The sequence below is a fragment of the Triticum dicoccoides genome, chromosome 2B, assembly GCF_002162155.2.
Source record: "Triticum dicoccoides isolate Atlit2015 ecotype Zavitan chromosome 2B, WEW_v2.0, whole genome shotgun sequence".
Classification (NCBI taxonomy): Eukaryota; Viridiplantae; Streptophyta; class Magnoliopsida; order Poales; family Poaceae; genus Triticum; species Triticum dicoccoides.
The window spans coordinates 122,732,604-122,746,447 of NC_041383.1; the positions used below are offsets into that span (position 1 = coordinate 122,732,604).

At 43.7% G+C, this 13,844-nt stretch overlaps 1 protein-coding gene and 1 pseudogene across 2 annotated transcripts; one reads left to right on the plus strand and one right to left on the minus strand.

Annotated features, from left to right (window-relative positions):
- The first annotated feature begins 1,384 nt into the window (after positions 1-1,384).
- LOC119362523 (probable serine/threonine-protein kinase PBL7) lies at positions 1,385-5,784 on the plus strand. Of its 2 annotated transcripts, none has more exons than XM_037627767.1 (5): positions 1,385-1,749; positions 3,298-3,476; positions 3,623-3,815; positions 4,279-4,670; positions 4,779-5,784. In XM_037627767.1, exons 1-5 carry the CDS (start codon positions 1,650-1,652, stop codon positions 5,316-5,318), a joined length of 1,404 nt encoding a protein of 467 aa, XP_037483664.1. In that variant the 5' UTR covers positions 1,385-1,649; the 3' UTR covers positions 5,319-5,784. The 2 variants fall into 2 exon arrangements, with proteins under 2 accessions (XP_037483664.1, XP_037483665.1); XM_037627768.1 differs by having other exon boundaries at positions 1,386-1,749; positions 3,626-3,815.
- A 191-nt stretch (positions 5,785-5,975) lies between these two features.
- Positions 5,976-9,957, minus strand: LOC119362525 (annotated as a pseudogene).
- Positions 9,958-13,844: the final 3,887 nt, after the last annotated feature.

Consider the following 13,844-nt stretch of genomic DNA (forward strand, 5'->3'; position numbering starts at 1 on the left):
GGGCCAGGGTGATTGTGTAGTCTTCCTTAGTCTCCTAGCCATAGCTAGGATTAAGTCTAGGTGTCTAGCCAACGATGTGCCATCGGTGACGAGGAATAAGAGTATAAGACCTCTCTGTTATGTCCTCATTTTGACGATGTTGTTTGGTATTGACGGATGGCATGTGGAGCTTCAGTTAGGATAGAGCTTGGGCCTCATTTTTGTCTTTGTATTTTTTTTTGACTAGGTGACTGACAACCTGCTGCGGAGGGGGTGATGCGGTGGCATGATTTTGTTCTTTGTTTTCTTCTCTTCCTGTGAAGCTCAGTCCGATGTGCCTTTGCCAAGAACTTGTGAGGTTTGAGCCCCCCTTCTCTGTCAAACTGGATTTGTGATTATCTTCTAGCCCTCCTCGGTGCCAATTCTCCGCGACGGCAATCTGTCTAGATTATGGTCTAGTGGGTCTTCTGGTCTAAATCGATGACTTCCCAGTCGTCATGTTGTCAAGCTCTTAGTTTCAACAAGGTTCCTCCGATAAGACAAAGCTCAATCGTTAGATGCAGAAAGAAAGACGGTGTTTTTTAACTCAAAATTCATTAATTTAACAACAACGTACATTACAATCTTGCACTGCAAGATGCATGAAACTGCAGCTATATCTGCATTTAGGCATGTATCTATGCCTGAATTTAAGGTGTTGTTTAATCAAGAATTTGCCATAATGTTTTATTCTTTCAAGAGTGTTCTTACAAGAAACCGGTTTTATGTAATATATATGGCTTGAGTGTTTCTGCAAAACAATAATAATAATAATAATAAATATACATATTGTTTTAGCCAGAGGTGACGTTCCGATGGACATCGAGACGCCCCTTATGATTTCAATAGCCCATACGTGAGAGCGGACTCATGACAATGTACATCTACGTTTTATAGTACTCTCTCTGTTAAAAAATGCAAGATGTTTTGTATGTATATCTTAATATGGACTATATACGGACTAAAATAAGCGAACAAATACACTAAAACGTGTCTATATACATCAGACTCAAAGAAAGTAAAACATCTTATATTTGTAAATGTAGGGAGTATTTATTTAGTGTTTCTATAGAAGACTTTTTTTTTACTATTTTATTATACATATGAACTAATGCTTTTGACCTTTGCAAAAGCATATACATTGAACTGAAGGATTCAAAAGATACCAGATGAGACGGCATTTTTTGTACCTGTCCAGCCTTGTGTCATGTCAAACCCTATATCGAATACTGGTACTCCTACCTTATACTACGAGCAATCCCAATCAGAATAGTTTTAAATTTCTTGTTGAAACCATAAAAGGCGCCCCTTTTCTGTAACCATCCCCCCCTTTAGCTCGACAAAATGACAGCGCAACAACCTCAGCTCGGCTCAACTGGCCACCAGCAAACTGCCTCGCCAAGAACACTTCAACCGCCATTATAATATTCACGAAATTTGCCCTCCCGAGCTGCCCTTTTGCTCCACGCCTCTCCGCTCTCCGGTTTTGACTCGCCATCCATCCCCTCTCCCCAGCTCCCCCAAAAAAAAATTTCACTTTCCACGCCGGGGAGATCAGCACGGTGGGCGGTCCAAAGATCGAGCCGTCGCGCCGGGGTTTCTTGGCTGGCATTTTCTGACAGCCGCGGGGGATGAGCTGCTTCCCGTGCTCGGGGTCCTCGGGGAAGGCCGGGGAGGACGCGGCGGCGCTCTCGCCGTCGCCCCGGCCGTCGGCGGCGAAGCCGGCGCCAGGTAACGTCCGCATCTTGACTTGACTTGACCTGTCCAGCTTCTGCGCAGACCGGAAGGACTGAATCCTTTGGTCATTCTGATTTCCTGTCTTGTCCGTTCAGATGTCTGATGATTTTTAGTGATTTCTGAGCATTGATTTAGGCATAAAAAGGTTATTGTTCCTTGGCGGTACAAGAGGCCTAGCTGATCCCTAATTGCCAATTTTTTTATAGAATACCTAATTGCCAATTGGTTGGAGTGGTTGAGTCGTTGAAGTGGACATGGATCATGTGCTCACCTGTAGCATCTTGATTTATCTGGCCCAGAAACGGGGACTAAGCGAATTAGTTTTGTATATTTTGATTCCTTGCATGTAGAAGAGTATATTCGATCGCGGCAGATGATTCATTCATTTATTCAGATATGCAGATGTTAGTCTGAATTCTTGCTGAGGTAGTGGTGGTGAAGGGGACACACAAAAGAACTATTTCTTGTCAAAAGAATTGTATCTGTTTTTTTCTTCTTCTGAACTTACGTCGCGTGAAAGGGAGAGAAATGTCTGATGTGAAGTTTGCGGTTGCAGTGATTTTGCTACCAAACTTCCTGTCTGAAGCAACCGAAGAAACAAATATTTGATGTGTTGTTTACACTTGTTGTCTCTGACTTACTCTTTGGGGTGGCTATTCGGTTGCTTCGAGCTTGCTTGAATTAGATTTCACCCTTTGCTTGGTTGTTGGGGCCGGTGAAGAGTTTGAAGCGAGCGCCACAGTTTAGTTTTTAGCTGCTGCCTGCTTGAACATGCAAGTCTGATCCCTGATTAGAAGTACACACGATCCTGTATATTTGCTTGTCCTTCTGGCTGCTACAGTTTCTCATCTACCTGCAGCCAGAAGTATTTTACATCACATAATAATTATCTAAAACCGATTTAGATGTTGTTTGCTCACCGACAGGGTGGTACAAGAGATTTATGTTCGATTAATTCTTTTCTTCGGTGTGCAGTGGTACTGTTATGCAGCAATAACAGATATGTTTCTCTAATGCTAGTTAAATTTCTCATGAGGTGATATGATACGAGTTTTCATTGTACATATCTGCTTGGTGTTTAAACTTGAAATTAAATAACTATAAGATCCATAAAGTGCCGGTGATACCTTTTTTATATCATTATAAAAATGGTCTGCTTTTAATGGGATGATCGTGATCGTGAAGGTATTTATATTGGAGCTACCTAGGATAGCTGTTCTGTACTGACTGTACATCACTTCAACAACTCAAAAGAGTAGTATCTTGCACTTCAATTCAACTTATGCCACCAACTTGATGATATTAAGTGTAAATGGCAGTTCTGAACAAGTTAGGGCAGTAGAGTATTCGACAACAGATGTGAATGCGCCAACAGGTCTTCAGGTCATCAAATGTTAGATATGTAGTATAGCTGTTTATGCGTCATGGTCCATTTCTTTAGGTCCTTGCCTTTTATATTTCCTGGACTATATGATATTTGCATTCAAGAAAGCTTATAATTGAGGAACTATATGCTAATGTTTTTCTGGTGGGTGGGTCCAGATCGATCCAATTCTCGTAGCTCAAGCTCTGTTCGCAGAGGAGGAAGCATTCCACATGGCCCGGCAAAGATTTTCACTTTCCGAGAGCTAGCTATTGCTACCAAGAATTTCAGAAAAGATTGTTTGTTGGGTGAAGGTGGTTTTGGTCGTGTCTATAAAGGACACATGGAGAATGGACAGGTTTGTTATCTCTAGCCTTGTTAACTTTATTTCCCTTTTCTGTTAAAAAGAGCAACGGGTGTTATCTTTCATGTACTGCAACTTAGGAGATAGATTTATTGGTAATTTCCATGACGTTTCTTACCCATTTTGCCTGTGTCATTTAGCAGGTTATTGCTGTGAAGCAACTCGACAGAAACGGTTTCCAAGGAAATCGTGAATTTCTTGTGGAGGTTCTCATGCTAAGCCTCTTGCACCATCCCAATCTTGTCAGATTAATTGGCTATTGCGCAGATGGTGATCAGCGCCTCCTTGTTTATGAGTATATGTTATTGGGATCGTTAGAAAATCATCTGCATGGTACGCTTCTCATTGTATGGTTTCCTGTCCTATAAAAATAATTCTCAGTGATTGATTGCAATTGGTATTTACATACTACCAGTATCTTGATATTTAGTTGGCTTGAGCTTCATAAAGAACATGTAAGAGCAACAACTTTTATACATGTATAAGTGTGGTAAATATGAAGAAAACCCCCTATACAATGCGGATATCACATGGCTAACATATACAACTCTAAAAAAACAGATAGTGGTCCTATTATTTCAGCTTCCTTCAGGGTCAAATCACAAACAATTTCAGCTTCAGTTTCAGCATTTTCAAATTGATTTATTACCTGTTACATTTGACATCTTAGTTATCCGCCATCCGAAACCTTTTCTAGAACTCTAAGAAAAAATATACACGTTGTTCATCTCCTCGACAAGAACTTGCCATCCATATTTCTTCTTTTGTACTAACTCATGGATCACTCTCTGGACAGACCGCCCACCAGACAGGGAACCCCTTGATTGGAATGCAAGGATGAGGATTGCTGTCGGTGCAGCGATGGGTTTGGAGTACCTGCATGATAAGGCAAATCCACCAGTCATATATAGAGATTTCAAACCATCAAATATTCTTCTGAGCGAAGATTATTACCCGAAGCTGTCTGACTTTGGGCTTGCTAAACTTGGCCCTGTTGGTGAAAACACTCATGTATCAACAAGAGTTATGGGAACGTATGGCTATTGCGCTCCTGAATATGCGATGACAGGGCAGTTGACAGTAAAGTCTGATGTTTACAGTTTTGGTGTTGTGTTCCTTGAACTTGTTACAGGTCGGAGAGCCATTGATCACACCAAGCCTGATGGGGAGTCAAATCTTGTCGCATGGGTACGTTGAACCGCACTAAGTTACCTCCCATCAGTTTTGGTGTAGAGGAGATGAACATTTTTCTCATTTCTTCATAGGTGCCAAGTGTCTGATCCATATAAATTGCAGGCTCGCCCGATGTTCAGAGACCGTCGAAAGTTCTGCCAGATGGCCGACCCATTGCTGCAAGGCCGGTATCCCAAGAGGGGGTTGTACCAGGCTTTAGCCGTTGCAGCAATGTGTTTGCAGGAGAAAGCAGCGTCACGGCCCCTCATAGGGGACATTGTCACTGCACTTTCTTATCTAGCTTCCCAACATTATGATCCGAAAAGCTGTAGGACCTGCCCGTCTACCCCAAGGGCGAAAGCACACCGACGGACAACCAGTTGTGTTCCTGATGCTCAACGTGCAGCTGACACGCTTAACTGGGACGCCGTGGACTTGAGGAGAAAGGAGGCTAGAGGAGGGGAGTTTGAAGAGGACCTCAGTGAAGGCTGCTGCAGTGGCAGTAGCTCTGGGAGGAATGATGGCTTGGATGTGCCAGTACTGCTTGCCTTCCACAGTGGGAAGTCTTACGGTGAAGCTGATAGAGATCGCAAGTCTGCTGTCAAGGTTGATGCCCACGAGAAACCGAGAGCAGATCCTGGCAAATATAACAGGCAGGTTTGAATTTGATGGCCTTTACGAACGGGCAGCGTTGCCGTTAATTTTGCCAGGCATCTTCACACCTGCATTGGTGAGGGGTGAGTGCTTCTCTGTGTGTGTGGTTACAGACCAGCACTCTGCTCTCAGCCAGGCTTGTGTTTCCCCACTCCATGGGTTTTTGTTGTTTCTACTGAACACTTATCACATACCGTATTGCGAAAGGAAGACGATGTTCAACTGCTGGGAAGCTGTCTCCCAGGATGCCTGCTTCGATCAATAACAGGGTCACTCGACGTATAGAAGATCACCCCCTTTGTATTTATCGTCTAGGATAAGGTTTTCTTTGGTTTTTGGTATTGCCATATATGTTTGTGCATCGAAAAAGAGTTGTCTTGTAAGTAATCCTGTTATTAGAGGATTTTTCCTTTTGTCCATACCTTGTAAGAATGTATAAAAGGAATGATGATCTGTAGAGGATATATCACAATCAGGCATGGTTGTACAGACTAAAGTAAACGATATACAAGTTTTTTGGAGTGTAAATATGAAAGTTTTTCGTTCTAACTGCTGTGAAAGGTAGCCAAATACTGGAATCTGAGTAAACAACTATTCAGAGCAGAATTTGCCTCTTTTTCACAAGTGAGGGTCAGACTTCAGTTTAGAATTCTATGACACATCTAGTAGACATTTCATGGCAATGTTCTCAATTTATTCTGCTTTATTTCCCAGATTGGAGACATCTGCATAGATATCTGCATGGGAATTGTATTTTTTACAAGATGCAAACACAGAGACGGATCTTTCGTGCATCCGACAAGAGTTTACACTCTAGAGCCTATAATTCGTGTCTACATTCCTACATATTCACAGGCTATGAAAGAACAATGTACAACCCAATCTGAATGAAATTCCCCAACTGAAGCCCCCCTTCTTCAAGAGAAAGAAAAGGCGCCATCTTCTGCACTAAATTGGTGTTAACAATACTGTATGCTATCTGGAACTGCTCCAGTCTGTCTGCATGCTATTCTCGACAATGGAGACCTCGACGCCGTGCTTTGTCATGATGATGTTGCTGACGAGATCCTTACGTAATCGCTCAACGCTTTGTACTGTGATGATTCTGCAGGTGCTCCAGTCATCTGATTCCATGTCTACTCCCAGGTATGTGAAATGGTCCTGAATGCTCAGGCTCAATATGGAGAGGCACCTAGTAAAACGATCGATGGGGATAATGTTAGAACTAGGAGCTAAAGAGACAGGCAATTGAGCTGCAAGGAAGGTCTGTGCTCTGTAAAAACCTGCAGCAGTTTGGGTCTTCGCCGCTGGCATCACATATCTGTTCCGTTGTGTTGCCATCAGATTCGTCGATCCATACCTAAAATATGAGCAAGCACTAAGCATAACACAGCGATAAAGGCTTCCTAGGAGTTGGAAAGCATATTTATAAGTTTGTGCCCAAGGTGTACCTCTCTTGGGAAGTGGTGGTACGTCAGTTTGGAAAGAAAGGAGAAATAAGGTGGCAAATGCGGCACAATATCATGTCCGTGTACCAGTCGAATTGTGTTTGGTACATATTTGGCAAAGTAGGAGGCGAAAACAGCATTGCCAACACGAGGCTGTCCGAAAGTCATGAGTTGAACATTGTCGCTTCCGAGCTTGATCTGTGGATAGGGTTTGAAGAGAAAAATCAACAGCTTACATAATAACAAGCCTCAAATATTAGAGTGCTGGTGTTAGGAATTTGAAACAAGACCGAAATTTATATAACCTGGAAGGAATTAAGAGTCTGGACATTGAATGTATTTGTGAAACATTGGATCTTGTGTACTTACAGCAAGATCGAGTGCACAGAAGGCAGCCATGGCTCCTCCCATTGAGTGCCCTGTGACTATGACACCGATATCCCCATATGTCTTTCTTGCGTTGTGCACAGCACTTGTGATAGCTAGACGCAAAATTGTATTATTATAGGAGGAGAAAAATCCACTGTGCACCTTTAACCAGAGTAGTAGAAAGTCTTTTAGCAAAAAGGTGCATCTGCCTTTCCTTTTCTCTTTTAAGAAAGTATAAACAGTTTATTGGCAATAACCTTTGCATTTGGCATGTCTGGATAGCTTAGATCAAGCTGCTTCCATACCAAGTCCTTGATCCAATTCTGCACACTGAGCAAGCAAATCTAAAACATAAATGACATGTGACTCAAGAAATCAGAATAGTAACACATAAAGCATACCGGTTTAACTGGGAATACTAGAAGCACATGCAATTTGATTAGTACCTGTTCTCTTGAGTCCCTCTGATTGCAACTATTATGGCATTTAGATTGTGAGCTACACCGACAAATGCCTGTCACATTGTTCACCCGTAGAATGGCAGGTAAAAGGAAGGCCATATCATGAGAAGTTCAGTACACTTGATGAGAAATATGCCGGAAATTTATGACAACTTAAAATGGAGTGTGTTAAGATAGGAACCTGCAAGCAGTTCTCCACATCAACAATTAGAGACCTCATCTCGAAGTCCTATTTCAGAAGTAGGTGAATATATAAATAAGAAAGGACAGATTCTATAAGCTGTATAGTTGTCGGGCAGCTGCATATGACACCCAACCAACCATTGGCGAGCATCTTGATAGATCCCTTACTGTTTGAACAGTATAGTTTCAGGAAAACAAATAAGCACCCCTAGATAGATATGAATGGAAGAGAACAGTTGCAAGGTTTCTTACTTGAGTCAAGTCATTGCATCTTGAGCATGTCCATGTATACAAAGCTGTTAAATCTGTCATATACACCTGCAGACAGTATTTAGTTAATTTTGACTTAACAAGACTCAAGACAAAGACGAACTAAAGCTCCATTTAGAAAGCATGACATGCATTTAATGCAATAATGAGCATAAGTTTAACTTACAGCCGAAGCATACTCCACAATGGTCTTAGCAAGAGTATGATCATATATAAGACTCTGATCGTGATTCTTGACAGAGAACTCTGCGATAATGAAAACAGTTAGTTTATTAGCATATTATAAATGATGCAATCCTGAACACAAGTGCAGAAGATCAATTTCAGATATAAGAAGATGCCAAAGCAGATGGACAAACATTTGCGCCAAGAAAAACAAATTGAACAAACTGAAAGCAAACAGAATAAATGACCCCAATTGATTTTTGCCTGTCATATCTGTGGCAGCTTTTAGCAGAATTTCACTTTGATTAAGTTTGTGCATATAATATCTGAGGGATATAACAAACTAAGTTCTAATTACCAGGAGAGGTTAAGCATGAACAGGTGACAGCCAAGTTAAAAGGGCATAGATGATTCGATTTCAATTTCACCTATTCTCATGTCCTGAAGGCTGAAACCACTTATGTTCACAAATCAGGGAATCCACCTAGAGCAAGTGGATAACTGAAAATATTGCAATGATATGAGTATATGACAGACAGAAATCAGTTGGGGGCCTTATCAAATAGGAGTACTAGGTTAAGTGCCATATGTTGTAAACGCACTAGATCTGTCAACCCAAGCTCCAAAAGAACCTATGATGGTCTTTTGCTGCGAATCACTGAAAATAATGCTTAAATATGGCAGCTAAAGATCAATTGGGGGCATCATGGATGATGCTAAAATCCCCAGAGCAAGTCAAGCTCCACAACAGTATAATGGTTGTTTGCCGCCACGGTTCATCGACTCGTTCTTCTTAATTCAACCCTTTTATTTTCTGGCGGTGACCAACCATATGCAACCAGAACTTCGTTATGTTAACAAGGCACCAGGTAAGTTCCAACTGTCAGCCACCTAATTTCCTTTTCTGTCCACACAAAGATAGTACAACTTTTTCCAGAGATACAACCCCCAAGGCCCCAGCCACAACAACAAGAAGCGCATTTAATTAGTCCAGTTGTTGGCCAGTGCGTGGCTAACAGGCAATCAGAACTTGGCTAAATTTACAGGGAGCAGGGCAATTTCGTCAGTCTGCCACAGCTGCCCCCTTCCTCTCCCTGCATGATTACACCTTTTGAAAAGCCTGCGTATGCACTGATATTCATCTTATGCTTTTTCTAATTATGGCAGTCAGAATGAACTCGGTAAACAGCCCGATCGCTACTGAATTAGTTAGCACGCTCTTGGAATTCCTTCGAGGAAAACTTAGAACAGTCGAAGCATGTTTGTGATATTTACTACTATGTTTTGCAAGAAAAAAAGAAGGTAACCGAGACCATACCTCGTCTTCCATGGCAAGCTGAGAGCAGCAGGAGCACCAGGGCCAGCACAGTGACCCCCCTCCACCGCTCCATGAACGAACCTGCAGGGCACATCCTCCAAACTGTCACCACACAGACAAGGGGGGACAAGAAGCGGCTGAGTACGGAACCATCGGCGGCATAAAAATGCGGAGGGGGAAATGAGCGGCGTCCGGAACAAAATTGGCGCAAGCCGAGCTTGGATTTGGCGAGTCGTGGGCAGAACAAGAGCCGGGGAGAAGGAGGGAGTTGAGGGGAGGAGACAAATTTGGTACCTCGGCGGCGGGCGGCGGCGGCGGCTGGAAATGGGTGGGAAGAAGGTGAGGCGAGATTGGATTGGAGCTGGAGGGGGAGGGGGGAGGCAAGAAGCGGATGGCGGTCGCTGAGCTCTATTAATGCGGCGCGGAAGGGAAGATGGAAAAGGAGAATCGAAAACGAAAATGCTATTGGAGCCTGAGCTCATCTGCTCCCCTGTAAATACGGAGTAGTAAATTCCGAAAAAAAATATGAATTACTACTATTTGGACATCGAATATGCTCGGGTGCTCGTGTGGAATTTCATTCCAGGACGACATCCGTGGTGCTTTGAAAATTAAAAGGATTGCTTAGACATGCCTATTTTCGAAGCTTTCTTCGGATCCAAATTGTGTCTTCATTTTCGGAGCTGCCCAGTATCATCCTGCCATGAAATTCGGTGTGCATCTAGGACACTTTGCATTTCCAGTGCTATTTAAAAAATAAATAAACCTTTTAACCATTTCTTTTTTAGTTTACTATTTACTACTTCCTCTGTTCACAGATATAAGATGTTTTAACCTTCTTGTAAATTAGATGCATATAGACATGCTTTAGTGTGTTTGTTTACTCATTTTGATCCGTATATACTAGTTTATATTGAAATATTTATGAACTACACTGCATAATTATTGCTTTATATATAAAACGGGGCAAAAGCTTTGTTCGGTAAACATTTTTTTAGCTTGTTTGTTTACTCAACATCTTATAGTATTCGTGACCGGAGGGATTATAGATGAGCTCGAGCTCTAAAACGCCGTCGTCAAAAAGAGCGTGCTGCTGTTGCCTTGGCGAGAAAAGAGGAAAGAGAATATGCTCCGGCCCCCCTCCGCAGCTCCCCTCTCTGATGCCGATCCTCCGGTTATGCTGTTAAGGTCCGGTAATGGCACGGCACGGTAGGCCCCAAACCGAAATCTTTTATCCTGGTTGCAGGCTGCTGATATGAAACGGAAGAAAAGAAATGGTTTAGCGTCCTGCGGAGGAATCCAGCGGCTTCACGCAAATGATGAGCTCGACAGCGACCTCTTTGGCTTCTCGGGTGCAAAGATGATCGAGCGAGCCGAGTGGTTGTCATATTTTTATCCTTTTCTTTCTTCGTGAACGCGTTTTTTATCCTGCGGCTGCGAGCAGTGGTTGCTGACACACAAAGGTTATGGAGGCAGCAGCATCGGTCCGTCACGGAAGCGATTACGTGCGGCGAAGTCTCGACTGCGGAGAGGTGAATTTTTTGCCAGCGGCGTCGTGTTATGTATGTAGAGGAACCACGCCGGAGTACGTACGGCCGCGATCGTCACGAGAGAGAGAGAGAAGATTGGGAGAGGCCGTGCGTTGACTGGACTGGAGGAGGCGAGGCGGCGGTCCAGGGGCGTCCGCGGTACGTGCTGCCGTCGGTGCACATGGACCGCCCACGTGACGGCCGCGTGGCGCGGAGGAGAAGCGCCGCCGGCGACGGGTGCGGGCGCCACCGCCACGCGTGAAGAGAAAGAAATGCGACTGAAAACTGGTTGCACCAAGATTCGGCCACTCGGGACCGGTGCCCGCAGTGACATGGCTTGGATCGGGAGCATCTACGACCACAACTCGCAAAATCCGTCCCCAAAAATCCGCACACGCGCTCGGACAGACCACAAAAAATCATTCCACAACAAGATACACGATTTGCAGATCATCAAATCCATATGATTACTAAAACTACTTCAAATTTTCGTCGGTGACTGTCCTTGTTGTTACGGCCGTGTTCATGTCCAGTGCCCGGCCGCGCCCCTTGAAGTGTTGTTGCGGTCCCCGGTGAGGTAGAGTAGGACATGAGACACGCGCCGGCTCACGGAACTCGAGGAGTTGTTGTTTCCCATGCCCTACTCTTCCTCCTCGAAGCCTGTGCCTCGCACGTCGTTGGTGAATGTGAGGTCAATGATGAATCCGCCATGTCGGAGCCAGCCACGTCCACCACGCCGTGGTGCGGTGACAAGGGGTTGTTGGGCACCATACGCGGTACCGGAGAGTGCGACTTGACCTTGCCGGCGTCTGCCACGACCTCCCACGCCCGCTGCCTCGCACGACAGGCACGCCATGACATATTTTGCTTCAGAAGTGAAAGTGACTATGCACCTACAACTTGGCTCGCCAACGGAGGGGCTGCGCATCCGCCATGCCATTCGGACGCCAAACGGACTGCACCGCCTCTAGTGAGGCAGCGATGACTGCCCTGAGGCCGAATCCATGCACCATTTGGTCGGACGCAATAGATTCAGAGTCCCAGCATTGTCGTCGAGCAAACCCTCCCCCAGCGACGGAACACAAGGCGAACAGTCATCTCCTCAGGGCTGCGTGGACGAGCTCCGGGGGAGCTTGTGGGCGGAAGGTGGTGGACTGGAGGGGACTGCAGTGGGGTGAAATGTGGCTAGGGTTTCGTCGGAGTGATGTAGTTTGGGTGAGCCACCGTAGGCTAGATCCTACATGGCGGGCGTGTACGGGCGTCCCATATCTGTTTCAGATATGGCCTGGATATAGGGAATGTCGATCAATCCAGGCGTTTGGCCTGAATTTGTCAGGGGTGCCCATTTTCCGTCCGGTCCATGGCCAAACAGCCCGTCCAGACGTTTGGGCCAGATACGAGGCGTCCGCTTGCAATTACTCTGACCCATCTCATCTGAATGATCTTTCGTAAAAACCCTATTTGCCATTCACTTCGGCAAGTAGTCGGCAAAACACACAGGGATGACGGAGTGGGCTAGCCCACTTGTCGTGTGAGGCCATCCATTTTTTTGTTCTTTTTGGTTTCTTTCTTATTCCTATCCTTCTCATTTTCCTGTTTCTTTTTGTTTTTCATACATACGAAAAATGTTTAGATTTTCAGTTTTCCTATGAATTTCAATTTTCTTCACTTTTTTTATAATTTATTCTTTTTTCAAAAAATTGGAATCTCAAATTTTGTTCAGAATTTCCTATTATGGTTTGAAAATACAAAAAAATGATTTTTTTCCAATATCTTCCAAAAATGTTTCAATTTGGAAAAAAATCATGTTTCAGTTTTTTTTTGCATTTCCAAAAAGTGTTCGCCATTTTCAAAAAATACTTCGTGTTTTTTCAGAAAGGAAACTTCAGAATTTTCAAGGAATGTATGCACTTTAAAAATGTACATGGATTTCAAAATTGTTTACATTTTCAAAAATTATTCTGTTTTTCAAAAAATGTTTGAAATTCCAAAATAAATCGAATTTTGAAAGTTGTTCATGTTTTAAAAATATTTGGCATTTCAAATTGTTCATAGTTTTCAAAAAACATCTTCAAATCTACACGTTGTTGTGTGTTTTTAAACACTTTGCACTTTCCATTAATCACCAACAGTCATCTATTCTAGTGGCTAGATACCAGAGTTTAGAACCGGTCTCAGATCAAGTTAGCATGAGCAACATATCCCGACGACTATATCTCTACGAAGTCACTAGTTAAGGAGTACTCATTGCAAAGATCACCCCACTTTCCCAGGTTGCGACAAGTGGAGCGCTGCATGTGCGCCACTTGTCGCAACCTGGAAGTTTCTCTTTTTTTGTAGACTCGTTTATTCAAAACATTTTATCTCTTAAACCGTGCGTCCAAATCTCGAACCATTTTCACCCTTGGATTCCTCGAGTCGAGATCTTAAAAATTAGATCCAATGTTGATAGGTTTTGATGAACTTTTTTCACGAAAGAAACTGGACGAAAAAACCGAACCGGGAGCATGGGGTTTTTCCCTTTCCGAAAGAGGCACGCCCGTGCCTCTGGTACGGCCGTGCCTCACGAAATGAAAAAAAAGAAAACATATTTTTTTCCGTTTCCTAGGAGGCACGGTCGTGCCTCTGGCAAAAGAACAACCATGCCTCGCGCGGAAGCAAAACCATGTCTCTCGCGAAAGAAAAAAAACAGAAAACGTGTTTTTTTCGTTTTCGAGAGGCACGGCCGTACCACCCGTGAATATTCGAGTGCTGGTGTTAGGAATATGATACAAGACCGGACTTTATAACCT